Source organism: Polyodon spathula, chromosome 26 (genome assembly GCF_017654505.1).
Source record: "Polyodon spathula isolate WHYD16114869_AA chromosome 26, ASM1765450v1, whole genome shotgun sequence".
NCBI classification, from domain to species: Eukaryota; Metazoa; Chordata; class Actinopteri; order Acipenseriformes; family Polyodontidae; genus Polyodon; species Polyodon spathula.
Window position 1 is genome coordinate 7,454,621 of NC_054559.1, and position 27,454 is coordinate 7,482,074.

Genomic DNA, 27,454 nt, shown 5'->3' on the forward strand with positions numbered 1-27,454 from the left:
GGACCTGGGACCTACCCCCACCTTCCCTCCAGCCAGCCGGCCAGGAAAATAATCGTCTTTTGAAGGAAGCACCAGGTGGTCCGTTAAAGATGATGACACCATGCTTCTGGACAACTGGAATTGATGCCGAAAGAGAGAGAATGCAATTACTTAATCTTTGAAAGTTAGTTTCAGTCACTCAGAATTTAGTTCAGTGCATAATGTGTGCCACATTTTTATGAAAAAGGAAAAGCTATGATCTTTGTTAAAAAGTTGAAATGAACATACATGGTTAATTAATATATTTATCTATTATTTTTTCTTGATATGAACCAAACACCAAAATCAGCATGTATATTATACATACTTACAGCAACTTTTTAAAAGTACCAAATACCAAATATAATAACTGTGTGTAAATATGCAAAACAAGATATAAAATCATTTGTTAAATGCATTGTTGTTTAATTATTAAAATGTCGTTAATTAGCAATGCAATTTTGGAATGGTACTGTGATGAGTTCTGTATTTTGAACATTTAAAAAGTAAACAATTAAGTTGATTTTTAATTTCATTAACTATAATATTGTTTTATTGTTTTGTCTTTTGGAATTCAAACTTGTTCCATGAGTGCTTCTGAAGGTGGCACTTAACAGTTGTATGGATATTAGATAAACCTTACTGTATATTCTTTGCTATGTAGGGCTGAGTAAAAGTTAAAAAGAATCTCATATATTTCCCTTTTACATGTTCTTCAATAAACTGTGACAGCTTTTGAGATGCATTTCATACCGGCTGTCCCCTTTAAAAGCAGGTACCCCTGTTCAGACCAGATTTGATCATTGATCGTTGGTTTAGGAATCATGCATTCAAATGATGCCACATGGTGGTAGCTGAAGATTTTTGACTGGTCCAGACTGCCAGTGCTGTTCAAAAACTTGAATCTGAGATACATAAAGTAGCTGGTCAATTTGTTGTGCACCTCAATCCTACAGCATTCTATTTTAAATATTAACATTTTTACAACAAGTGTTGACAGCTCGAGCATCAAATACATTTTTTATATTCAGTGCTGCTGAGTACATTTGTTTTATGTATCTTGCATTCGTTCAAACCCTGACAACTTTTTACACTTTTAACTTTAAAGTCTATTTCAAAGCTCTTTTCAAAATGTCTGCTCTAATGCACTGGGATTTGAGATCTGTCATCTAAGGCCCTATCCACACTATGCATTTAATCTGTATTAGTTGCCTTTAAACCAGCTTAAAAGTGTTAAATACAGCTAGCTTCTACACTACGCAGCATTTAATATCGTACTTGAGAACCAGACTCGAGACCACCTCAGATCGTGCACTTGGAAGCCTGTAGCCTGGTGAGCAAGGGGAGAGTGCAGTGTGCACGGGGTGTATGGGTCAGCGATATTAGGTGACGTAATCTGAAAAGACATAAACTCGATATATGATTCTGTAAGGGAGCCGGCTCTTTTGTACAGAGGTATCAGCACTATGCTTCAGTACTTGAGGTCCCGAGTTCCTATCTCTGCCTGTGAGAAACTCCTGCCTACAGGAACCGAGATCGTTACAATACTTACTTTTCCACACATTACACTTGTTATATAAACAGAATATGGCATGACTGCTCATAGGGTGCTGTAGTTATTGTATTCTTCAGGAGTTCGTGGGTGTCTGGCTATCATGATTTGTGAATTATGAACATTAGGCTATAGCTTGGATAGTCATTTTTCTCAAGTCAAGTTCTCTTATCCATTTTTAGTGCACTAAAAAATAATTATTGTGTTGAAAATTATACTTTTCAGGTGCTCAAGTCACATGAAAAGTCTTGACTCAACCACACCCCAAATGGACATTTATTGTCTCTGCTTGTGAGAAGACTGAATGGCAGATGGGTGCTGAGGTCACGATTAAAGCACTCTCTCTCTCTCTCTCTCTCTCTCTCTCTCTCTCTCTCTCTCTCTCTCTCTCTCTCTCTCTCTCAACAGTAACAACTTGAACAAAATGTGTGGTACAGAAACCTAGTGTTTTGTATGTCAGGTTTACTGTCAGAAAACTTCACTCATCGCGACATGACTTTAGAGACCAATTTTTGCATTAGCATATTATTCATCTGATTCATAAATCTGTATTGTGCCTTATTCACGCAGCGGCCATGTTTGGTTGAAAACCATGCTTGGTGTGCAAGCAACTGTCATGGCTGCCACAGCTACTGATAGTATCACTATGTGGACGAAATCCTTAATATGTGTTCCTCAAATAAAAGTTAAAGAAATTGATGATTGGGTAGATAATAATGCGAGGATTCTGAAAAACATACAGCAGAAAGGGTATAGAAATTGGATCAAGGGTTATATAGGTAAATTAGCAAGCGTATTTGTGATCGGAAAGTGCATAAGCTACCATTAGGCTATACTAGATTCATAAAATATGTTTAGAGCTTGCAGTTTTAGTTAGAGAATGTTTACTTTAATTAATATTTACCGTGTTGATATTAAGTACCTCTATTGTTTCACGTTTATTGGTTTGGTATAAGCATGTGTTAATTATTTTGTAAGTACATTTAAGAAGCAGGAGAATGGGCTAATATGTTCCTGTCAATGAAAAAGAATGAGTAACATTACTTAATAATCAAACGTCCCCCTTTCTGTTATTCCTGTAGTTTATTTGGAGTTACTGTAACGTTAAGGATCTCCTTTTTGACCAAGTATTGTGTAACTCAAGCATATTTTTTGTTAACTTGTGTTACTAAACGTTTTTGTAATTTTGTTCAGTTGTGCTTAATAAAGACTCTTTTAGTACACTCAGTGTGTCATATACTTTTTTTTTAATACAAACTGGGCATTGCATCCCACAAGACACATTCCCTTTAGTATCCATGCATAATCTCAAGCTTCTGCATCTTACTTATCTATTGATTAGGACTGATTGGAAATGCTCAATTGGCTCCTGGACAGTATAACTGAAATGTAATCAAATTTGTGACTATAATGAAGAATATGTACATTCACACAGAAAAGAAAGCTGAGATTTCTCTTCAGAAAATTAGAATCAGAAAATAGGCTGTTTTGGAGTTAAAAAAGCAAAAATAAAACATAATTAAATAACACATATACAGAATTTGGAGTTTTAACATCTAAAAAGAGTAGTGTGCACTGCGGGATACAAATAAGAACTTTTTAAAAATTAACATATACTAAAAAAATATTGAAATATGTTTGTGATTCATATGTACAATACATACCATTGAATAATTTCCTAAACGGAACGCAACAATGCAATGCCATAACTTCTCTCCACTGCAGTTGGAGACATCGGCAGCTGGAAGCTAACAGATCCATTCCAAGCCTCATTTTGAGTCAGGCGTGAATAAGGTCTATAGGCTGCTTACTGATTGGAAAACGTAAATCACATTTGTAGCCTACTTGCTCTAAGAAAATGCTAGGCTTAGTGTGCTTGTGTGGACTGTACATCAAGAGGGGGGGAGACATCTTGGAGGAACACGATCCCCTCAGAAGAGCCCGCAGATTTGAGCTGTGACTTGCTCTGTATTAAGGCCCTTTCATACTGGCATGCTCTTCCCTGGTCAGAACCTACCCAGGTCAGGACCTGGTGTCATGCGGGTTGGGTATGCAATTTCACACTGCTTTTGATAAAGCAGGGTTGATCTGGATGACAGAGGCAAGTAAACAATACGCGTATCAATGCCCCAGAAGCAGCTTGTTAGGGAGGCTTCCATCCAAGCTTCTCTGGATTGAACCTTCGACCCAAATGTTAATCAGAGCCGATGTTTCTTCATCCCTGCTGCAATATGACTCATTGTGTGTCTCAAACAACAGAAATATGGCTAAACAGAATAAACAGAAATGTTCCTTGCAGAAATGAAACCTTCATGCAGGTGTGGCTGCTTGTTATTGCGTCGGCTCATGAACGTCCGTCAAACATTTTGTCTCGCTCAACCCGGGTCAAAGCTTGTCAACCCACATCCTAAGGCGAGTCACTGGGGCCCGGGTTAACCCTGACAAATTGAACAATGTGACATTTTGAAATCTAACATGACATACTGTACTACTGTTATGGCTTCTGGTAGACTTTTGTGATGTCTTTTTGTAGTTTCTTTGATTACATGATGTTAAATAAAAGATGTAAATTATGTTCATATATGTTTTTAACTGTCTCAAAATTATTGCAAAACTTTTGGCCATAGCTGTATATTGAAAAATACATATTTGTGTCAAACAGGAATGTTAGTTAGTTCAAGAAGTAACTACAAATAAATTTCAAGAAATACATAGTGTTTTCTAAACTAATTTTGCTATGAAACCAACTAGTATTGTGTGATGCGTAGGATTTTTCAATGGTTACATAAAATATCCCGGTAACTATCTGTGGCAGAAAATTACATCTAAAACCATAAAATAACCAGCCTGTAGTTTTATAAATCACATTTTAAATAGTGCCCGGTAATTTTTTTTACTGGCTGGAAATTACTGCCATCTTTTATAAATATGGGCTGCAGCTTCTTGAGGTTGACCAGAAATGTAGCACTGAAATATCTGCAAGGTGCACTTGATACAAGTTCTTCATTAACAGCTTCAGCCATTAAAAAAATCTAATTCAGCATAATGTGTGTGTGCTTCATAAATGAAAAAGTAAGAAAATTATGGAAATACATCTTAGATAAGATTTACTGGAATTATTTTGTTAGCTGTATGCAGTTAATGCCTTGGGGTTGTAATTGTAATCTGTGTATGTGAATGTACAGTTCAAGGCACAAGGGACTGTAATAGAATGGGCTCCCACTGATCTGACGTTACAATAAACAGCTGTCGTTTGGAAGGGGGGGTTTCTGAGTGAAGCATTCAAAACAAGGTTTATTGTTAAAAAAAAAAGTGTCATATTAATGGGAAAGACAAGCTCTCTGACCCTTTAGAATTCTGTCTCCCTCTCTGCCATAGTGTCATTGTCATGCTAATGATACGACTAATTACTGTGCCAGCATTAACAATCTGCACAGGCTGGGGGACTCTCTCTACCTTTATTTCTGTTCTGCTTTATTAACCCCCCCATTTGATGTACAGATTCATGCAATCTTCTCACACACTCCTCAACTCTTTCTTTCTTTATTTCTTTCTTTCTTGAAGAGTACATAGATGTTTAGTCTAATTATTTTGCCACCCTGGCTATGTGGCTTGGCTTCAGGCTCCAGCACTAGCACAGTTTACTGGCACTTTCCATCTCATAGGAGCCAGCTGGATTAGGGGGTAGGTCATCCTAACAGTCTTTCTAAAAATGTTCTGTAGGACACCTCTGGCTTGGCCCCTGCTTTGCTACAACAGATTGCAGGACGAGATTCCCCTGGGTCCTAAAGCATGGCCATCATCAATATTGAGCTTAATTAACTGAAAAAGCATTTACAGCTGGGTGAGTAGGAAGTACTGGGAAGCAAAATGAGTTGCTTGATATAATTCACTCTTCAGACCTGTTTATGTGGTTTTGTAAGCACTAAAATTGAGACTGTTTTGTCCTTGCTCTTCTCAATACAACAAAAACTTTGTCACCAAACTAATTGGGACCAGGGGGTGTTTCAATAAACACATTATTAAAATAATTCCAATGTAAAATGATTTATATGACTTTCCAAATTAAGAAATATAATTCAACCCCTTTACCTGTAAATATCTAACATGTAGCACAGCACTGTCCTGTAAATACATAACATGCAGCATAGCTCTGTTCTATAAATACCAGAGATTTGGGTCTGAATAGCTCATTGTCTAGGAGAACAGGGAAGAGCACAACACAAGACAGGTTACCAAGGGGCTGTTGGGATAACAAAGGTGTGCACATATTCAAGGGTTCACTGTACCCTAATTCACAATTGACAAATTATGTTAGACAGCCCTTTCAATAGTCAATGGTTTGTCTTCCATTCAGTTTGAGTAAGGCCAGCTGACTGGTTCTCCTTTTTTTTTTTTACCTTTTCCTCAGTGCATACCAAACTGCAAGAGAAGCTATGAAACTTTAACTGTGAAATTTGAAATCACTGTGTGTTTTGTATGTATTATTCTTTGTTGTTGTTATTAACTAAGTCCTTTTTCATATAAAAATAAAAAATACATGTTCGTTAATGTACTGTTTGAAATAGAAGTTGCAGATCTTGGCTAATGATTCCACAGGAAACACTGGCACTGGCGCTCCCATGGGTTAGGGAGGCAAAATATTTAGATAAGTGCAATGTGAAACGTCTACACAAGGCAAGTGTATGAGACAAGTTTAGTGACGATCAAGCCAGTTATCATTCACAGAGTGTGACATATAGACAGACAGAGAGACTGATGGAAAGCGATCAGCGCATGGCTCCACATTTTTTAATAAGTCTACCCACAATCCCTTCAATACATCTTGACAATAGACATGATCTATATATGTGTGTGGTCAGGTATTGCTATTAATGTGGGGACAAAATTTGAGAAAATGTCTCCAAAAAGATAGTAACTCCTGAAAAAACGATGTTGTGGGGACGTCCCCACTTTGTAAAACATCTTTTCAAGAACTAAACATGCCTTTAAAAAAAACTAAAAGTGCCAAAATATTTAGTTTGTTGTCTACTTTCACCCTGTGTGGAGTTTTGTCTGACTGGAGTTAGAAATAGTAAATAAAAATATAGTGAGAGTCAATGAGAAGTCCCCACAAGTATAGGAAAACATAACGTGTGTGTGTGTGTGTGAGTGTGTGTATGTGCGTGCTAGCCCATAATTTCTTGCTGAAGTGCAACAACTGACTGTGAAATATATCTCAACAACCACGGAAAACTCCAGCATTAAGCTTCAAATGTCTTCAAAATTTGAATTAGTTTTAGCGGAAAAAATAATTTGAGCCAGCTCGATATTTTGACTGATTAGTGAAGCATTCAAGTGAGGAGTTTTTGATCCTCTGTGTTAGGAAAACAGCATGTTTTTAATCCAATGCAATCTTTACACACGTACAGTACAACCAGGTTTCCTAATTGGAAAGAATTACTCATAACCATGGAGGCCAAAGATATGTGGAACTATTATTTGACAACAATACAAATTAAAAACAAAACTGCATATTAATAATCATTTAAATTAGTTTTAAATAAATGCACTCAAAAAAATTGAATACATCAGATGTTTATGTTTGCAAATGAGGGTCTCTCGTTTAGTTTTCTTTTTTTTTTTACTTTAATATATCGTTTCTGAGAAGTTTTGAGTTCTTAGACTTCCTAGTTCTGGTATTTGACTCGAATAATATCTCCATGGCTACCAGTAGCATCCCTTGACCTCTCAGTGCCCTTTTAAATGTTTACCACAGTAAAAACGCAGCAAAGCATAACAAAGCACAGTGAGAGCATGGTAAAGCATAGGTAAACATTGCAAAGCACAGAGAGGTATGGTAAAGCCTATTCAAACATATGGCAAACTGGTAAATGCAAAGTATAACAATGGAGGGAAAACTGTTAAACAACAGTGCAAATTTAATGTGGTAAGCAGATTTCATTTTTTGAAATCTGAGCCTCAGCAAATTTTACTGCAGGTTTATTTTAGTAATAGACACATCAGTTTAATTGCTGTTATAATAACGCCAAGCTTCCACAATCTAATTTACTTATAAGATACAGGAATGTGATGAATCGCATCTGTTTGGGATTTTTAAAGAAACGTAAATGGGATATGGTACTGTTAAAAACTAAAATGTAGGTTCAGTTTACTGAAATTAAAAAGCTGACTATACAGTATCAAAGAAATTAGATTAAACCAAGCTACTGCTTCAGTGTGTTTTTCTTAAACAAGTTTTGTATGTTTTGACTGTATTTTTCACTAAAGGCAAATCATTTTCTTGTTTTTCCTAGCAGCCTTAAATGGGATGGGATCAGAAATAAATTTACGAATGAGAGGAGGCCATTCGGCCCATCTATGTTTAACTCTGCACTAGCCAAAACTTTTGTCTAGTTGACTGAGTTTCTTAAACATTTTACTGTAAAGGGAAGAGCAGTATTGGTACTACAGTTCTAGCTTGCTGCCTGCTCTTTCAACATCTTCTGTCCACACATGTTGAAAACGGCCCTGATCAATAAAGAAAACTTCAAAGACTACTCAAAGATCAGTGCTGGTCATCAAAATAACTTCAGGTTAGGATTCCGTTGTTGTCAAGGGGACCCCCGGATTATGAAAGTTAAAAGGATTTTCAGTGGCCCTAACCACAACGTTAAAATATATGCTTGAGGGTGCTTTATTATATTTGAAAATCATTTTTTTAAAGATGATAAATCCTACAGTGTGTTTACAAAGTCACTTGGGGACTAAACAGATTTTTTATTAGCACAAGTCCCATTTCTTTACTATAATGAAAGTTCTAATTTGAATGGAACGACTTGGGATTGAGGGGAATGTATTTATTTTTGTGCTCTTCCAAGATATTGGCATTTGTATTGGTGGTGTCTCTCAATAAATCAATTTGAAATCTGGACATCATTTTAATCTGTTGATTTGAACTGCAGTTCTGAGGGGAAGTCAGTGAAGCTTGGTTTTGGTTGCATAGCAGTTACCATTTATTCAGCCTCCTATTCAGGTGTATGGTGTGGAGGGCCGCTATGCCACTGCTTTGACTTCGCTGCCTCTAAGCAGAAGAACCTGGACCAGGTGAAGGAAGAGCTAGGCTGTGTCAACGGTTTAATGAAAGATCCCAAGATGACTACTGTATTTATGAACTCCCACATCAAGTGCAGTATTAAGCAGAAGACTGTCAACGATGTTGTGACAAAAGAGAAACTCTCTCCAATCACAGTCAACTTTATGAACCTGTTGGCTGAGAACGTCCGTCTGTCTTTTACCGCTTCTGTCATTTCTACCTTTGGCAAGATGATGTGCCCATCGTGGGGAGGTTCTGTGCTCCATCACTACAACCCAGCCGCTGGATGAGGCAAGTCTCGCTGAGCTGAAAAATGCTTTGAATGGCTTCCTGCAGAAGGGCGAGACTCTGCAACTAGAGACCAAGTCTGACCCATCTGTCCTCTGCAGAATGATTGTTAGTATTGGAAATAAATATGTTGACATGTCTACCAAAACCAAGATTCAAAAGCTGACCAAAATTATGAGGGAGACTTAGTTTTATGGATTGAGTTCAAATTTGCCCATTCATGTTTATTCCTGTCTACGCCGACAGTAAAAATAAATGTCAAACCTGTTATAAGGAAAATAAAACTACTACTATTAGTAAACTACTAATATATAGCTATTCAATAGGCGGGTACTCGATACAGAGAACATGTCATAACATGACAGTACTAAAAATAGTACAATGAATTCTCATTAAAACGAATTCGATGAATTTCCTGATAGTACAAATTTACTACAAGGTCCTGGCAAAATTTAGCAGTCGCTTATTGTAAATTATAGTATTAATTATGTTGGAGTCCTCGCAGGGAAGAAAAAGGTAAATAAAACTAAACACCCTAGTTTGGACACTTGCGTATAAAGGATATTGGGAAATGTATTAACTTGCATCTACATCAGTGCCTCTGTAATGTATTTTAGTGATATTTGGGGACTATAGCTCCTATGATGTATTTCGAGTTGCCACAGTGCTCACCCAAAAACAAGCACTATGACCCTTGCAGACAAAACATGGAGGTGTTGAAAGCGGTGGTCTAATGCATTGTACAAGAAAAGGAAAGATGTTGCTACAGATTTCAACATTCCCACAAACACTTTGTCAACCATTCTAAAAAGAAAGGGACATAATAATAAAGGCCTATGAACAGCAAACTGGATGCAAGTTGTCAGTGTTTCTGATTTGTTCAATACCCTGATGTTGAGGACGCCTTGCTTTTGTGCAGAGGGATGCAAATCCCACATAATGCTGTCGTAAATCGTGTTTAACAGCTTGCTTATCCACCAACACCACTGTAGGGTGTAAGTTCCACTGTGGCCCTTAGGAGGTGATATGTTTCATTAGTCTTCATCATAATTGAGGGGCAAATACATAATGAGCTATGAAAATAGGTTGGAGGAACTAAATAAAGAAGATTTGATTCAAATCAAAGTTAACTATACCAGTACACTAAGTGGTGCACAGAAACCAGGACCAGAGGACACACAGTCTGAAATGAAGTGGAGACAGACAAGGACAAAGAGTATCCTTACACAGAGACAAGTGAAGATATAGAATATGTTACCTGGCCATCTTAATGCTGAATCATTGGTATCCTTTAAGACCCAACTTGACAAACTTATGGGATCAATCAGCTACTAGGAACTGGATAAGCAGTCATGGGCTGAATGGCCTCCTCTTGTTTGTACTTTGTTTTTTTTACATCATGTTCTATAACACAACCTCTATCTGCACTGTGCAGTATGTTGGATTTCGATAGTCTGTTCAACCAGGTTTTAAAATGTCTTACCTCTTGTTATTAAGAGCAATATATTATCTCTGTTATCTCTAATATATTATCCCCCAAAAATAGACCACAAAAACAGAGAATAAAAAACACTGGTGGCTAGATCGGTTATAAATATATATATATATATATATATATATATATTATATATATATATATAATATATATTATATATTATATAGATATATGCATACTGATACTAAAGCGTTCTGTAAGTAAAATCCAAATCCGGTGGTTAAACTTGAGAGGGGTAATAGCCTACCACGGGGCATGTAATTCAAAATCACTGAAGAATTCCGAAGAGAATGAATAAAAAAAGCTTTAAGAGAATTTCTTAAATGCTATAGAATTCCAAAAATGCTTAGAGAATACCTTGGAGCTGAACGAAAGGGTCTCCGATGTGTGACAGGCTCTGTCTGTAATGTGAGTCTGCTCTTGATGTGAGTGAGGTAATATTTCATTAGGATAAACTAAGGAGAATGAATAGCGATTAAGCTATTAAAACACATACAGGTACGTGGTGTGTTCAGCGGCAAGTTATTACTTCAGTTTTTTGTTATTTTTGTAATAAAACATTTAGCTATTGAATAGCCAACCCATAGGCTAAACGGGCGTTATTGTGTGCATTTTTTATACTGACACCGTGTCTATGATTCAAGAGACTTCATGTTACTGCACTATATTGTAATAATTCGGCAAACTACTTTGGCAGTACCAGTACACTTATATTATGCTCAACAAAACAACAAACTTTACGTACTAATACAGCAATGCTGTACAAATATATTGCATTCAACTACTATCAGATTAACGATGGCCTATTATTTGTTAATTTGTTTTGTTTGAATAACTGTTTGTTTATTTAGTTGTGTCAGTTTTTTTTTAACATTTCGAACGTTTTTAACATTCAAACATTTCATTTAAATGAGATGATATGACACTTGATTTTAATACGTGATATGAACTACATATGATATGAACTACATTATCTATTATGAATTACCCAAATTCATAAAAACATTACCGTAGTACCAGTAACAGGTAACTAATGATAATGATTAAAGCGTGTTTAACGTATTTATTATGAAATCAGGCAATACAAGTATATTTTAAAATACTCACTTTAGGACCCTAATGGCACATCTACTGTAATATTTTATTTATACAAGGGCAAAGCACTACGCATTCCATGTCGCCATAGGTTATTTAATCTAAATGTGTTTATGAATCATGTAAGTCTGTGAGAGCAGCTCTCCAGAACTATCTACGTGTCTTTAGGACCCAGCGGAGTTGCTGTGCTTGAACATCTCTGAAAAGGGAGGGGGGAGGGGGGCTGTCAATCACAGTGAAAGTGACAGGAGTGGGCAGTACCCGCTGACACTTAGTACCATCAGAGGGGGATATTTAACTTGGGATTTAGTTCGGATCGCAACAGAGAGACACATACACACTCAGTGTGCACAAACATACCAAAAGAGAGCGGATCTCAAAGCTCTTTACACAGAAGCTACTGTACCAGCAATCAAGGGGATAAAAGCTCCCCCGGGAGTTGGCACAAACACTGACCGACTTAGAGGCTCCTCAACTCGGATTGCAGTCTGGACATGCATCGATGGCACTGCTCCTAACTTTTGGATATTGAACCCAAACAAGAATAAAAGGACATCTATCTCACAGGAGGGGGTATAGTTTTCTGCTGGGAATAAAATGACAATATTGTATTCCGAGAAAAGGAATTGCAAGAATTTCAGATTGTAATTCAATGGATATTGAGCATCGAATTTGCTTTTGTAGTTTATGAAGAACTAACTGTATGCTTTAATTATTTGAAAATTTCACATCTTTGACTTGTTGGAATTAATTCGTTTTGGAGAATAATAAAGGATCTAACCAGGGAAAGTTGGTTTGCACCGCATTACTGTGGGACAAAAAACAGCCATACTGACAATTTTGTGGCAACATTAGTACAAGCAGGGATCACGTATGAAAATAAGCCTGGGCTGGTTAAAAAAATTTATATTGGATTTTATTTGCCTTTTATTACACAATATCAGATGACAAAATACTTATTTCTCGATTCTGGGATTTTGTTTGTAAGTTTGTGCGCCCCAAACGTGTTACCCCTCTAAAATCTTTATTAAGAGCTGTGACCCAGCTTGCTGTTTCGAAACAGTGTGATACTGAAAACGGCAAAAACTTTTTTTTTGTTTGTTTGGTTTTTTTCAGACGATTTTGTGCTTTTTATTTGGATGTAGTTTCTTTTTTTATTTATTTATTGGGAAACGCGGATCTATAGAAGAACATTTCATTCCATGCAATCCCACGCCAGCCCCTGTCACCCAGTCTAGACAATTTGTCGTGGCTTTGAGTCCAAGTGTAACCATGGCGACCATCAGAAGCCCTATGTGAATTTTGGAGAAAAAGAGTAAAAAGGGAGCGAGAGCAAAGAGAAAGAGGACGAGAGGGTTTTTTTTTATTTCATTCAGCGGTGGTAGGAGCAAAATTGGACCCCACTATCCCAGGAGCCTGGGACAGAGTGGAAAAAGTTGGAAGCGCACAGCGAGTCTTGTGGTCCCTAAAAAGAAAGAGCTCAAGTCCATGTCATTCAAACCCGCAGCGATCTATTAAAAGTATCGCCTTGCCTCGGCTTTGACTTTGCCTATTTATGATATCTCCTGGCTCCATATTTCAGAGTGTACAGTAACTGCAGAAAACAAATTAATACATCCTCAAGCACAAAATAACTAAACACGTTTTTTTTTTTTGTATGCTTTTTAAAAAAAAAAAAAAAAACATGGGTTTTTTGCAAGCTGTTCTGGTCTGTGCTTTGGTCTCCTTACATTTTGCCGCCTGTCAGCCCTATCTTCGGCTCCGACCTTCCCCTAGTGATAAGCTACCGGTCATCGATATTATCGAGCACCCCGACCCAGAGTACGACCCCCGGGAGCAGGACCTAAATGAGAAGAATCTGAGAAAAAAACTGGGCAGCAACTTTGACCCCAACTTTATGTCCATCAGCACTCCCGTCCAGGTCAACCTGTCCATACAGGACATACACCCGAAGCTCAGGCTATCGGGACCGATGCCCAACGACATTAAGAAGCTGGACCTTTCTGAAACCCCATACGGGATGCGGGTGAAAATTGGAAAGAAAGCGCGGAGGAAATTCTTGCAGTGGCTGTGGACTTACACTCACTGCCCCGTGGTTTACACCTGGAAGGACCTAGGGCTCCGGTTTTGGCCTCGCTACATCAAGGAAGGGAATTGCTTAAATGAACGTTCTTGTTCTTTCCCAGAGGGGATGTTTTGTAAACCGGTCAAGTCAGTTACGAAGACTTTCCTCCGGTGGTACTGTCAAGGATTTCTAAGACAAAAATACTGTACGTGGATACCTGTTCAATACCCAATCATTTCAGAATGCAAGTGCTCGTGTTGAGTTGTTTTTGTTTGTTTGTTTTTGTTTTTTGAAACAGACTGGAAAATTCTATTGCACTGTAAAGTTTTTTTTTTTCTAAACAGAGATCAGCTATAGTGTTGTTGGGAAGGGCACTATGGCGAAATCTATTTTTATATATAGCATTCTAATAAAAGTATCAACCTTGTACATATTTAATTTTTTTTTTAAAAGATGCAGCTAAAGTTTTCTTTAAAGGAACAGGACCATATTATGACATATATGAACATAGCACTTCAAATCAAAGGTCGTTTTATTTTGAAGAAGAAAGGACGAGTGACCTCCGGAACTTGTAATGATGGACAGAACCTTTTTTCTTTTCTTTTTTTTTTTTTTTTTTTTTTTGCAGATGCTGCCTAGGTTTTTTTGTATTATATTAATAATAATTAAAAGAAAGTTGAGGATACATAAGTATAAAAGGGTGGACTCAGCTTTTGGACACAGTGTAGTATTGTAGAGAAGTAAACAAATCTGTGCAAAATGTATTTATTATTTTAACGATTGTAAGTATAGTTAATAAAGACAAACTAGATTATACCAATTATTGGAGATGTCTACTTGAATATTTCTAAATATGTCAGTGTAAATATAAGGTTACACATTTTTAGCAATAAAATCTATCTGGAAAAAAATCGGACTTTTTGTCTGTGAAGCAAGTCGGGTTTTTGTTAATTTGGTCTTTTTACAGGTGTGGAAAGAACTAAGCCCTTAATATTGAAAATTAAACGTGGTGTATCCATAGAAACGAACTGCTTAGAAATATGGAATGCACACCGTCTAACGTTTTGTCTGGGTTTCATTGAAGACACATATTTACAAGCACCGTCTGTCATACAAATGTATTGCTGAGATCAATTTACAATGCAATGAAGTGATGGGACACAATCGCCCGCCCCGAGCTGAACGTTTTTAGTAACTTCCCTAGCAAGTCATGTCAGGGTACCCAAGGCAGTCAGAAGCACTGAGCTCCAACAGGGAGCTTACCCTGTTCTGGTGCCGGGGAAATGACCGGCAGTGACTGACAGTTGGTAAAATATTGCGCTAAATCGAGTATAAGGGCATAACATGATTGTGCATTGCTCTGATTGTGGATAACCATTTCAAAATGGGTTTTTCATACCAGTTCTACAACAGCTAAACAAGAATCGTTATTCCAGTCTGCGATTTATTAAAAAAAAACACCCCAATTTAAACCTAAATTTGCTAAATAATTGGCTTGTCCAGAATGGAAACAGCGTATATCCTTATTACATCAATTCCAGCACCCGCTTTTGACCCGTTTTATTTTCTTGGTATTAAAACAGAAAGCCATGTAGTGTTAGCAGGGCTATATTACGCCTATTTAATCTAACTGATCTTGTGAAAGTTTTTTTTTTTTTTTTTTTTTACAAGTCTGTGATCGTGATTAGCTTAGTCACTTGCTGTGTGGTGTTTTTATGATAGAAACAGTGGAGTTATTTTAGAGAGGGAGAGAGAGAGGGAAGGGGCAGTTTGCCAAAGGTGGGGGTGAGTCCTGGGCGCTTTCCCTGCTGTCTGTCTTGGAAGTCTCAGGGTTCTTGGAACCTCTGCGCTGACTCCAGGCGCCGCTCAGCCGCCGCCCCCTCTCGACTGAACAGAAAGGGGCACTTGAAAAAATGTAACCCTTTCACTTCTGCCCAGCGTATAACCACCGCCGTCAGTCAGCACATTAGGGTATTATAACCAAGTATACAGGAAAACGCATTTAAAAGGGTCTGTTTAAATTAATTCAAAATAACGTTTAGTAATAGGCCTATAATTCAAAACGCGACAAACTTAACACTTGACAAGAAGACACGTTTGTAACGTTTGCTCATTTCTACGTTTCTTTTTTAATTCTTGTGGCACTGTGATATCATTTGTGTAGCGCTTGTCTAAAAACAGCAACAAATAACTTGTCGAATTCCTAAAATAGTTAACCATGTCACTGCTCCATAATACCATAGTCTGATTGAGTTTTACATACTTTTCAATATCGCGATACTTCTGTATTGAGCGGTTTTTAAGCCTTGATTTTCAGTTAAATTATTTAAACCCCTCAGTGCCTACTGTATAAGGACGTTTTAAAGTAAGACATATTTAAAGAGTACCGTAGCAGAAAGAAGCCGATAAGAAGCTCCTCAGTTAAGCAGTGTGTCAAGCCAACATCATGGATGAGGGAGGACCATGTCTGAAGAACATATCTTTCAAAGAAAGAAGGTTAATAGTTTGTGACACCAGGAAAAAATAGCCATGTTATTTTAGCTGGAAAGATTTAACCAGATAGACTAAACAAACAAACAAGCAAACACACACACAAAAACGCTGAATGAATTTGTTATCTGTGTAACTTGATTGTTCTAGAAATCAATGGTTCTTTTTATAGTACCAAATAAAATAGATGATTGTGTGAGTAACATGTGTACGCCCTTCCAGCATATAAACATTTACTCTGTGCCATAATTTAACCCATTTTTATAAAACCTGCTATTGCTTGCTATACTACTAGGACTACCACTATGACTGCTGTTAAGAATCATACAAACACACATTATTGATGCATTATTTATTTATTTGACAGGCGCCTTTAGCCAGGGAGACTTACAGGTGTTACAGAGCAGTACAGGTTTTTGATGCAAAAATAATTACAGTAAGTGCAAATAATACTACTAAAATAAAATATTACATACATACATACATACAGAAACAAAATGCAAATAGTAAAGCATGGTTCTTTACAAAGAAAGTCATAGTGATTGTGGATCAAGAGAGCAAGTCGCCAAATGTTTGCCAGACCTCAACTGGGCTCTCTTAGTGAAGATAGTCATCTTTTAAGAGAAAGCAACTGAAACACATCAACAAAGTGATTTATTGTGCTATCTCCATCGCTGTGAGTTTTTTTTTTTTTTTTTGTTTATTTCTCCTGACTAGAGTCTGAAGCAGTGGCTATCTCCTCTTTGCCAGGAGAAATTTGTAGTTTTTTTCCAGTTGTGAGATAACTTAATCATCGAGTTTCCTCACTGCAGAGCAGTGAAAGTATTTTGTGCCACTTAAATATCAGGATCCAGATCTATCTACAAACAAGCGCATGATGACAACACCATGTAACAATTTTTTTTTTTTTTTTTTTTTGGTTCCTGGGTAGTGTTAATAAGTGTTATTTCCTAATTGCTTATGCCTCAAAAGTATAGAAAATGGCTATTATTCCCCACAAACTTTGCTTTTGTGACCAGAGAAGTGATATTTTGAAATTGACCTATTTTCCAGAACATTCCAGATAGATTCAGTGCTGAGTAAACTTGAAGTAACTTTTAGAACTTTCTAGAACTTTCCAGTAATATAAATAGTAGTATAAATACAGGGGCCTTAAGCCCACCAGTTCAGTTTAGTTCCAGCTGCCTAAGTGGATACATATCTGCATTTTTCTGAGATGGCATCAAGAGGCTGCAATTGTGGCATTCCTGATGGGTCTCCAAGGCGGTTTTACCAAGTTTCCCTGCTATCTTTGCCTTTGGGACAGCAGGGACACCAAGGCGCACTACCACAGTCGGGACTGGCCACAGCGGACCGAGTTCTCTGTGGGGAGGAACAACGTCAAGTGGGAGCCACTGGTGGACCCCCGGAAGGTGCTGATGCCACCACTGCACATCAAATTGGGCCTTATGAAACAATTTGTCAGAGCTGTAGATAAGGAGTCGGCAGCCTTCAAGTACCTTCAAGACTTCTTCCCTAAGCTGTCTGAGGCAAAGGTCAAAGCCGGTGTCTTCGTCGGACCACAGATAAAGAAGATCCTGGAGTGCAATTAATTCCCCAAGAAGCTCACTATTAAGGAGAAAGCGGCTTGGAATAGCTTTGCCGCAGTGGTTCGGGTCTTCCTGGGCAATCACAAGGCCGAAAACTATGTGGAGCTGGTTGAGACTCTGGTGAAGAACTACGGCACAATGGGCTGTAGGATGTCCCTCAAAGTCTATATCCTTGATGCTCATCTTGATAAATTCAAGGAGAACATGGGAGCGTACTCGGAGGGGCAAGGCAAGTACTTCCACCAGGATATACTGGACTTTGAAAGCTGCTACCAAGGACAGTATAACAAGAATATGATGGGAGACTACATTTGGGGGCTGATTCGTGAAAGTGATTTACAGTATAATCGTAAATCTCGAAAAACTGCTCACTTCTAAATCTTTTGTAGTCATTTTTGCATTACTTTAGTATAAATACATGTTAATTTGGATTCATATGTTGTTTTTTTCTGACTTTAGGTGAACGAAAAGACACAAATTCACCCGTTTTCTCATTGAAAATAGGTAAATTTCAAAATATCACTGTCCTGGTCACAAAAGCAAAGTTTGAGGGGAATAATAGCCATCTTCTATACTTTTGAGGCATAAGCAATTAGGAAATAACACTTACTACCCAGGAACAAAAATTGTGTTACATAGTGTAACGTGAATTACCCCTTTAAATGTTTTCTTCTCCAGAGCAACTGACCTCAGTGAAAAGAGGGAGATGTGGAAAACGTATGTCTGCATAATTCTGTGGAGCAGATCTAAGATTTGGATCTAGAGAATCTCCATCTGTTTATAATTTTTTTTTAATTCGAGCTCAATCTGGTTCAAAATCAGCATGTAGCATTTTTATCTGGCTTTTTAAGAATTGGAGGTGATTTCCAATGAACTTTTTGCGCCTTTAAATCAGAGAGTACTCCCAATTTCTCGTCTTCGTGGCAGGTTTAAGACTCTTCTTAGGGCTATCCTGTCTTACACACTTTACATACACGGAATCTTCAGCTTTCAATCCAATACTGGCAAAATTAGATAATAACAATAATTAATAACGACTGTCTTTCGTTGCGTGTGACGTCAGTAGCACAGCTCAATTCTGCAATGGAAAAACAACCCAGGCTCTCCTGTGAGGGCTTGGCACGGCCCTGTCCCGGCTCGGTTGTACAGTGAAAAAGAAGTACTCACCATCTACACCTGTGCGAGCTTCCCTGCTGACAAGTGAATTGCAATGCCCCAGTTGAGGTAACTGCTGCTGACTACATAAATATAATACAATTACAGCATTTTCCCAATGTGATTATAAATAAATAAATAAATAAATAAATAACTCCCACCAGAATGAATGCATCTATCTCCTTAATTCAGCAATTGCTGAACAAGCAGCCCATAATGCTTTATCAGCAGGCAAGCTGCACAGGTGGAGAAGGTGAGACTATGATCAAATTACCCTCTGAAACCTTCAGTCTTAGTGTTGGCAGCCTTGTGGGGTACTGAACTGAGGCAAGTTTAAATGGTCTTCAGCAGCTGGACTTGTCACAATGAACCCTGTGCTTTTTAAGTTTTAATGATGAAATGAAAAACAGAAGACGGGATTTGACACGTGGGTAAGAGGATGGTGTATTTGTTGCAATTCTTTTTACCTACTTATGGATATTACTAACATATTGCTTAAGGTTTGTAAATATTATAGCAACTCTCTTGTTATGTTTTATTAAATTTTATTTAACACCCATCAATATTAAACACTGCAAGACTACCTACCATAAAACGGTGGTAACATTCAGCAAAATTTAGAAAGTAATTTTAGAATTGGGCTTGTTTGTAATAATCTAACAATTTAGCTACCAGTGTCTGTTTAATATACATTAGTGCATGCTCGTAGGGTTTTGACAAGAAATGTAATTTTCTGTCAACATCTGGTTTAATATATAGTGAACTGAAGAAAACAAGTTTAGCAAACGTTTGGAATTTTCTTTATTTACTGTATTTTAAATATATTGTTTTATGATATCGCTTTCTTTTTTGTGGAGAATTTGGTTATCATGAAAGTTGAAAGGGTGTGACTGGCTATGAGAGCAATCTGAGCTCTTTCCCTCGCAGCTTTGCCAGAGGGGAAAGGGGTGGGGGAGAAGGGGGAAGGGAAGGCGGGAGGAGGAGAGGGTACCTCAATCCTGACCTGAACACCCCCAGTCTGCTGGACAGGGTGCAGGTTATCAGTTCATCCACTGGAAAAGGCTCTTGGAACAGCCACGATTCCAGGACCCCCTACACCACAGATGGCTAAAGTTGAACCTTCCAGTCCTGGCCTTTTTCCAACCCTGTACTAAATTGTTTAATTGAACCAATTAAACCTCCAACCAGACCCTGAATTAGTTCATTACTTCATTTTATCTGTTAAACCTTGAGTGGCATGACCCTCCAGGACTGTTATTGGACACCACTTTAAGCTTTAGGTTGCAAAAGGGGTAGCTGTGTAGAAAGGATGTAACCTTGTAAAAGCTTTTTCATTTTAATTTCTTTTAGTGCACAATGTACTTTTAATATCAGGATGTTTTCTTAGTTTGGTGCAGGGGTGTCTAATCCTGGTCCTGTAAGGCAATTCCACTCCAGGTTTAACAGGTAAAAATAGTATAATTGCCTTCTTCAGGGTCTGGATGGAGGTTTAATTGGTTCAATTAAACAATTTAGAGTTGGAACAAAGACCAGGGGTGGCATGGCACCCCTGGGCTAGGGTTTCACAGATTGCCATCAAGACTGAAAAATTGGCCGTAAATTTAGAGAAAGTGAAATCATATTTGGCAAATGTATTTCTTTGATATCAATTATTATTATTTTACATAATAGGGCATAAAAATCTTTCAAGTAGAAATAGATAAAACATGTGGTGTAGGTGACACAGCAAGATAGCAACTAGACAGAAAACAACAAAACACATAAGGTAATTAGAAAGAAACAGCAATGTCTGTGTGCTACTGATTAAGGCAGACATAAAAAGCTAACGAGAGGGGAAGGCTGAATGACAAATACAAGAGCCTTGACTATAGTGTTCATGCTGTTCGTGAAGTCTGTGCTGAGAAGTGGTTTGATGTTTAAATGCGATATGACTGGGCATATGGATTCAATCACACAGTTTTATTCCCATGAAGAGATTGTCACATGACTCTTGGTGCTGTAAAAGTGAGATTCTTTCAATGTGCAGGCCAGGTCCGTGCCTGGTGCTTGGCAGGCCAAGGAGATTATTTACTGTAAAGCAATACAATTGTCTGTAAACATGTGGATGAGATTTTCAGAACCCTCCACCTTTTTTAAATGTTTACATTTTTCTGTACTTGCGTTTGATGACCCTGCCGTTTCCAAAATATTCCCATTAGCCTATACATCAGAATTGTGCAAATAATGTCTGAAATTTTATTAGCAGCTGAATCAAATTAGATGAATAGAATTCTATTAAACAGCAGTTATTGTTTGGCTAAATACGCCATTGACTAACCACGAAATTCAATTTATGTAGTGCTTTGCCCTTAGATGGTCGTGCATCAGCTACAGTACATTGTATTTTATCGTACAGAAGAACATGAGAAGATTTATGAATGACAGAAGGCCCATCAATGCTGGTCTGGTTTTTAGTAACTTATTGATCCCAAGTCAAGTCTTAAGGATCCCAGCGATTCAAAATCAACAACACAGCTTGGTATCACATTCCTTAAAAATGTGTCTCCTACTTTCTGCCCCAAGTCTCCACTACACTCAGTTTGTGTCCTGTGGTCCTGGTTTCTGAGTTTAAAGCACAGCCTTTGTCCACGCTTTTTAAAAAGTCCTTGTATTGAGAGTGAGCTTTGGGAGAGGGGAGAGGGAGAGGGAGAGGGAGAGGGTTTGGGCGGGATAGTGGTAGCGGTGGTGGGTTTCCAAACAGATCCTTAACACAATGGAGTAGGAAATTCCTAGAATAACCTTGGAACACCTTAAAGGAAGCCTTTGGATTTATTAGTGTCAACAAGCAGACACAAAACCCCCAGGAACTGCAAGGGAGAGGGGCTTCTTTTGTCTTGCTTGTTTTGTCAGAATTAATGAAGGCGCCTCGTCAACACTCCTGAGGTATTAACACTAATTAGGAGATGACAAGCGAGATAAGGGGAAGGTAGAGTAGGAGGAGGGGTTGACACTCCTGGTTCGAGTTACCTTAAGGGGTCTATAATACACTTGTTTGGTCTTTGGAGAGATTAGCTACTGAGTTCTAACGCATTGACTGCACAAAGCTGTCTGACCACTTTGTTTAAGAGAAACTCGCACTGTTCTAAAAGCGCCTGGGAATACCACGCTCTCCTTGCCAATCAGGACACTATAATGTTATATTGACACATCATTAGTGATCTCTATTGTTATCCTAAACAGTTCTTAAAAGCTTCCTTGCAACTGGCAACCTGTGATCTTTTTAGGCAAAGTTTCTCTTCTCCATTTTGTTTGGGGACCACCCTTTAAGAAATAAAATTGAACAGGGACCCCAATCAAGAAAGTTACACTGCCACAATGAATATACATGTCTGCAGGGATCACCATAACAGTGACAGAACATTTGTTCTGTACATTTTAATATAGCTGTTACAAGAGAGTTTTCTTAGGGACCCCCGGGTAGCCTTAGAGGACCCTCAGGGTTCCTGGGTCCGTTTGAGAAGCTCTTTTTAAAGAGAACTGTAGTAGCATGCACATTTGTTAGGGCACCTCAAGATTTATCGTTTTAGATCCTTTATATACCTACCTGTGTGAGAATTTCAATTTCCACTCAGTAATCAGTGATATAGAAACAATAGGCACTCCTGTGTTCTTTAATTAGGCATCTTAAACAACTTCTAAAAAGTCTCATGCATTTTACCATTTGTGGCTATGTGTACTATTTTAAATGGTTTGCATGTGGGATCAATTAAAGTCATCAATTAAATGAGACAATCACCTACAAATTAATTAATCTGGCTTCTTCAGGTCAAAATTAAAACAAGTTTGTGGGATCTCAATCTGGCCCCCTGTAGACATTAGTGTAATTCACATCATATAACAAACACCACGCAATTCAGTCAATCTCTGCTTGAGAGAGGCCCAAGACTGACTGGCAGGCAGGGGGTGTTCAGGTTAGGTTTGAGTTGCTCTCTTAGGCTGGTACTGTAAATTACTAACTATAGCCATTGCCCCTCACCTATGATGAGCACTACATTCACATACACACAAGTTATTGTCGCTTTTGTTATTGTGGTGTTTCGAAGCACATTTGCTGACACGTTGGTGTTGAGAAAGGCAAAAGTTTTGAAAATGTCTTAATCTTTGTTTGACTTTTTTTGTGGGTTCGTTTGTTTGGTTGTGAACGGTGCTGCTGACAGCAGAGGCCTCTTCAAACAGGTGCTCTGCTTTTAAACATTTCAATAAATAAACACTAACAATGAAGCAGAAAAGAGAGCCCCTGTCTGGAGATTTGACAGAGATGAGAGGCTGACAGTTCTGGAAACCCCTGCCTGTCTGTCTGTCTGAATTTAGAGTCTGTGAAAGGACAGGACAGTCATTAGCATCATAACTACTGCAGTATATTGGGGAGGAAAGCATACAGCACTGAAATCTAAGTGTACAAAAAAACTCAAACAAAACACACAAGGGTCTTTCAGGGGGAAAGGAAGAGCATTTTATTTATTTTTGTCTGCCAAGGAATGTCCTAAACAAACAATCACCAAAGTGATAAAGAAAAGTGGCTGAAACGTGTAGCTTGCCTGTCGTTGGACAATCAGGACCTATTATTTAAGAAAGAGGGAAAAATCAGAGAGTGCAGAACAATAGAAAATTATTTCTGTGTGTCTTTGTTTTCCATGGGATTTCTAACAATCTGAATCCGTTGGGGTAATACAGATTAACTTTGTTAAAGGGCAACTTGGTACAGTTATGAAACCACACTTTACAATTTTACTTCATTTAACTTTGTATTATTTTTGTGTCTCCATCATCACATCCTATGACTCTTTAAAACAGAAGAGCTCTCAAACGTGTTTTCTTAGCATTGTTACAGGTAATCTGGATACACTCAAATTCTGTTCCCGCTGCCCCAAACCCCTTTCTCGATGAGCACTGTGATGTTCCAATGATTGCCCGGAGTCCTCCCCTCCCTCTGCAAGCAGGTTCATTCAGGTCTGTGTGGTGAACAGTTACTAAAGCATTCTCTGGCGTGTTGAGTGAGCATAACAGAAATCCTTGGTGTATGTTACTATTTCTTTGTGTGTTTAAGTAACTGTAATAATTCAACAAATAAAAATGAGATCTGATATCTGATCTCCATGAGTTACATGGAGCTAACACTTTTCTGCAAGGATTTTCCTGCCAATCAAATGGTCCCATTGGCAGGTAAATGTAGTTCCTTGTCTGCTTTGCAGTCTCCCAGGGAAAAAGAATCAAGACCAAGACACTATGTTTGGTTTCTGTTCTTTTTTAGCAGTGCAATCAATGTTCAGTTCAATTGGTCTAATTTGAAATTTGGCCTATAAAAACATTTTACCAAAATAATACATTTTGTTACATTTTGTCCGTATAGTAAACAGAACTATTTTCAATGTACCCATTTATTCAGTTCAAATCTTCTCTAGTATCTTAAGCATTGCAGTATGTGACCACACAACAATAAAAGACCAATTATTAAAACCAGTGCAGGCTAAAACGCACAGTTCCTATCAACGGGAATGATTAATGAAAATAAGACTTACTCACCTGGGAGAGCAGCCAACATTAATTAATAATCAACTTCCAAAAAGCCCACATTATAATCATGAAGGCATTACACTCGATTTCTGTTCTTTCGTATGGAGGATTTTCAAGCACTTGACTTTGTAGCCATCTCATACCCATCAAACCAAATTGGGATATTTCATCTCTAAATGAAAAGAGTTGGAATTCAAGGAGTTATATGTAGTATTGCCTAAGAGCTAAAGGTTGGACTGGTCTAGCAGAAACTTTTACAGCAATAATTGAAGTTATGAATTAAGTGTGACACCCAGTGGCAGTTTAAGGAACTGCAGCCAAAAATCTTGTTTCAATATGAGATCCCTCAAAGTAAGAGTGTCTCCAACCCTGGGCCAGGAGAACCCAAGTCCTGCAGGTTTTCTGGATGTCTTTGCATCATCAGGGGCTAAAGATCTGGAACACCTGTTAATATTGACTAATTAAGACAATAATTGGTGCAATTAAGTAACTGAGAGCTCAGGTGATCTTGTAGCTCTCCAGGACCAGGGTTGGAGACCTTATCTTTGTTGATGTGTGTTTTGATATACATTGCCTGACCACTTTATTAGGATGTGTACATAATTATCAGATTGAGCCATTGTTTGTTCTTGAAACAATGCTTGACAAGCCTCACTGTCCTTCTGTCCATCGCTAACTGTCTTATTTTCCCTTTGTTTTGTCATTACATAAGAAATGTTACAAATGAGAGGAGGCCATTTGGCCCATCTTGCTCGTTTGGTTGTTAGTAAATTATTGATCCCAGAATCTCATCAAGCAGCTTCTTGAAGGATCCTAGGGTGTCAGCCTCAACAACGTTATTGTGGAGTTGGTTCCAGACTCTCACAATTCTCTGTGTAAAAAAGTGCCTGTTATTTTCTGTTTTGAATGCCCCTTTACCTAATCTCCATTTGTGACCCCTGGTCCATGTTTCTTTTTTCAGGTTGAAAAAGTTCCCTGGGTCGACATTGTCAAAACTTTTTAGAATTTAGAATGCTTTAATCAGATCGCTGCGTCGTCTCCTTTATTCAAGATTTTTTCCTGTGATGTTGCTATTTGCATCTGTTAGACATTTTACTTCCTCCTTGAATGTTCTTTTGCCGTTATAATATTGGAAAAACTTTTTTGGAATTGGTTTTAGCCCCCTTGGCAATGTTCATTTCTATCTCTCTCTCTTAGCCTTTTTAACTTCCTTTTTGACTTGTGCTTGCAGGTTCAAGTACTCTTTCTGTGTACTTTGTTCTTGGTCCCTTTTAGATGAATGCTTGTTTTAATTGATCTATTAAATTATTTAGGTCATATTTGGGGCATTGCTACACTCTGACTCTTAGAGCAGCCTAACCAATATGACTGTCCTTGTGGCTGTGCCCCTAGCTCCACAAGCATGCCTCTTTTAAATGCTGTTAGATCTTACCCCATTTCTGGTAGACTGCTGGGGTGAGTGACACCCAGTGGTCATGTGAGAAACTACAGCACCCCAATCAGTGACCTGAACAGCCCCTGACTCCCATCCACACCAGGCTTTCTATCAAGCAGAGACTCAATTGTGTTGCACAATCGGAAATACATTTTTTGATATAAAAAAAAAAAATCAAATCACTGATGTAAAAAAATAAAATAGATAATAATATGTTTAATAGCAGTAATTCAGTAACTATTACTAAGAACCGTTTTTAGATATCAAAAGTAGAATAACATTTTTTATATAGTTAATTATACTGCTGACATCTGATAACAAGAATTCTATTTCAGAAATGTAGTTCTTCGTATCAAATACAGTTGTCGATGATAAGAATACAGTTTATTTATATGAACAATATAATTGCTGATATTGAAGATTAAATTTTTGCTATCAACCAATTGTATTTTTGAAATACAATTTTCAGTATCAAGAATTATATTTGATATCAGAAATGAATTAGCTAGGGCAGGGTTATTGCTGCAAACAGATCTAAGATTGCCATCCTGGAGGAAAGTTGGTATGTGTCATTTGTTTTCTTTGTATGACCTTCAACAACCGTGCAAACGTCCCTGTGATGAAAAAAAAAATTAAATAAAAGAATAAGACTTAATCCTTCCTGTTAGCAGCAGCAATTAACTCAACTAACCCATCCTGATGCAATTATGGAGAAAGCTATTGGACAGCTGTGGCCGGAGATATTTACATACTGTACAGCATTACTTTTTATCTATGTTGTTCCGTCTTTTTGATGATAGAGGGCGTCAAGCATGATTGTTAAAGAAACTTGGACCAGGAATGTAATAATTATAAACAGGGGAGTGCTTTATAAATACAGGTCACTTCGTAACTCCTCCTACAAGTCAAACCTTGGCATAACTTTACCTCTTTAAAACCAGTCATGATGTTTAAATGTGTACCTAAGGTCCTGATAAGATTTTTCTCATATAATCAGGATGCTTCTCATATAATTATAGAAAGTGTTTGGTTATATTTATAATGAGATGTCAGCTACGTTTTTTAAATCAATAAGAAATTGAAGGCAATGGATTGATTTATTGGAGGCATCAGTTATTCAGATGCTATATTACTTTTAGTCCTAACCAAGGGTAGCACTAGCAACATGGTGGTTACGATTTAATCTCATTAAAATTTAGCTTTAAAAACCCTTTTCCTGGTAGCTTTTTAAAATGCTAACTCCCATGATCTACCCGAGTGAGGCTGGGACCTACAGTACAGGATGTAACAGTGTAGAACCTTTGATGGCTTTTCAGTACTAAAACTGTGGAATATATTATTAACAACCCATTTACAGAGTTTCCCTGTGTCACTGCTAATAGTGGAAAGTCCCTGTGTATTATTACTAACCCACTGACCGGGCTTACAGCATACCTGCTAATGTTGAAAAATCCCTGTGTGTTATTACTCAACAGAGCTGCTTTCAAGTATAGTAACAGACACAGCGCTGTGGGCTATTGAGATTTCTTCCTTTTATAGAACAAAATAGATTTGTACATCTATCTCAATACAACTACACAGAAAGCTGTGTGTATTGATAGGTGCCCGGGATAATTAAAGACAGCTGTAGCTTTGAACTTCACT

General features: G+C 37.8%; 1 protein-coding gene and 1 pseudogene across 1 annotated transcript; both read left to right on the top strand.

Annotated features, from left to right (window-relative positions):
* The first annotated feature begins 1,605 nt into the window (after window positions 1–1,605).
* On the top strand, window positions 1,606–9,165 carry LOC121301085 (annotated as a pseudogene).
* Window positions 9,166–11,848: 2,683 nt separating this feature from the next.
* Window positions 11,849–14,488, top strand: LOC121300623 (noggin-2-like). The gene has a single exon (XM_041229236.1). The coding sequence runs from the start codon at window positions 13,181–13,183 to the stop codon at window positions 13,847–13,849; it is 669 nt and encodes a 222-aa protein (XP_041085170.1). The 5' UTR covers window positions 11,849–13,180; the 3' UTR covers window positions 13,850–14,488.
* Window positions 14,489–27,454: the final 12,966 nt, after the last annotated feature.

Excerpts from the sequence above, each read along its gene's own strand:
- LOC121300623 (XM_041229236.1), top strand. The coding sequence starts at position 13,181 with ATGCTTTTTAAAAAAAAAAAAAAAAACATGGGTTTTTTGCAAGCTGTT.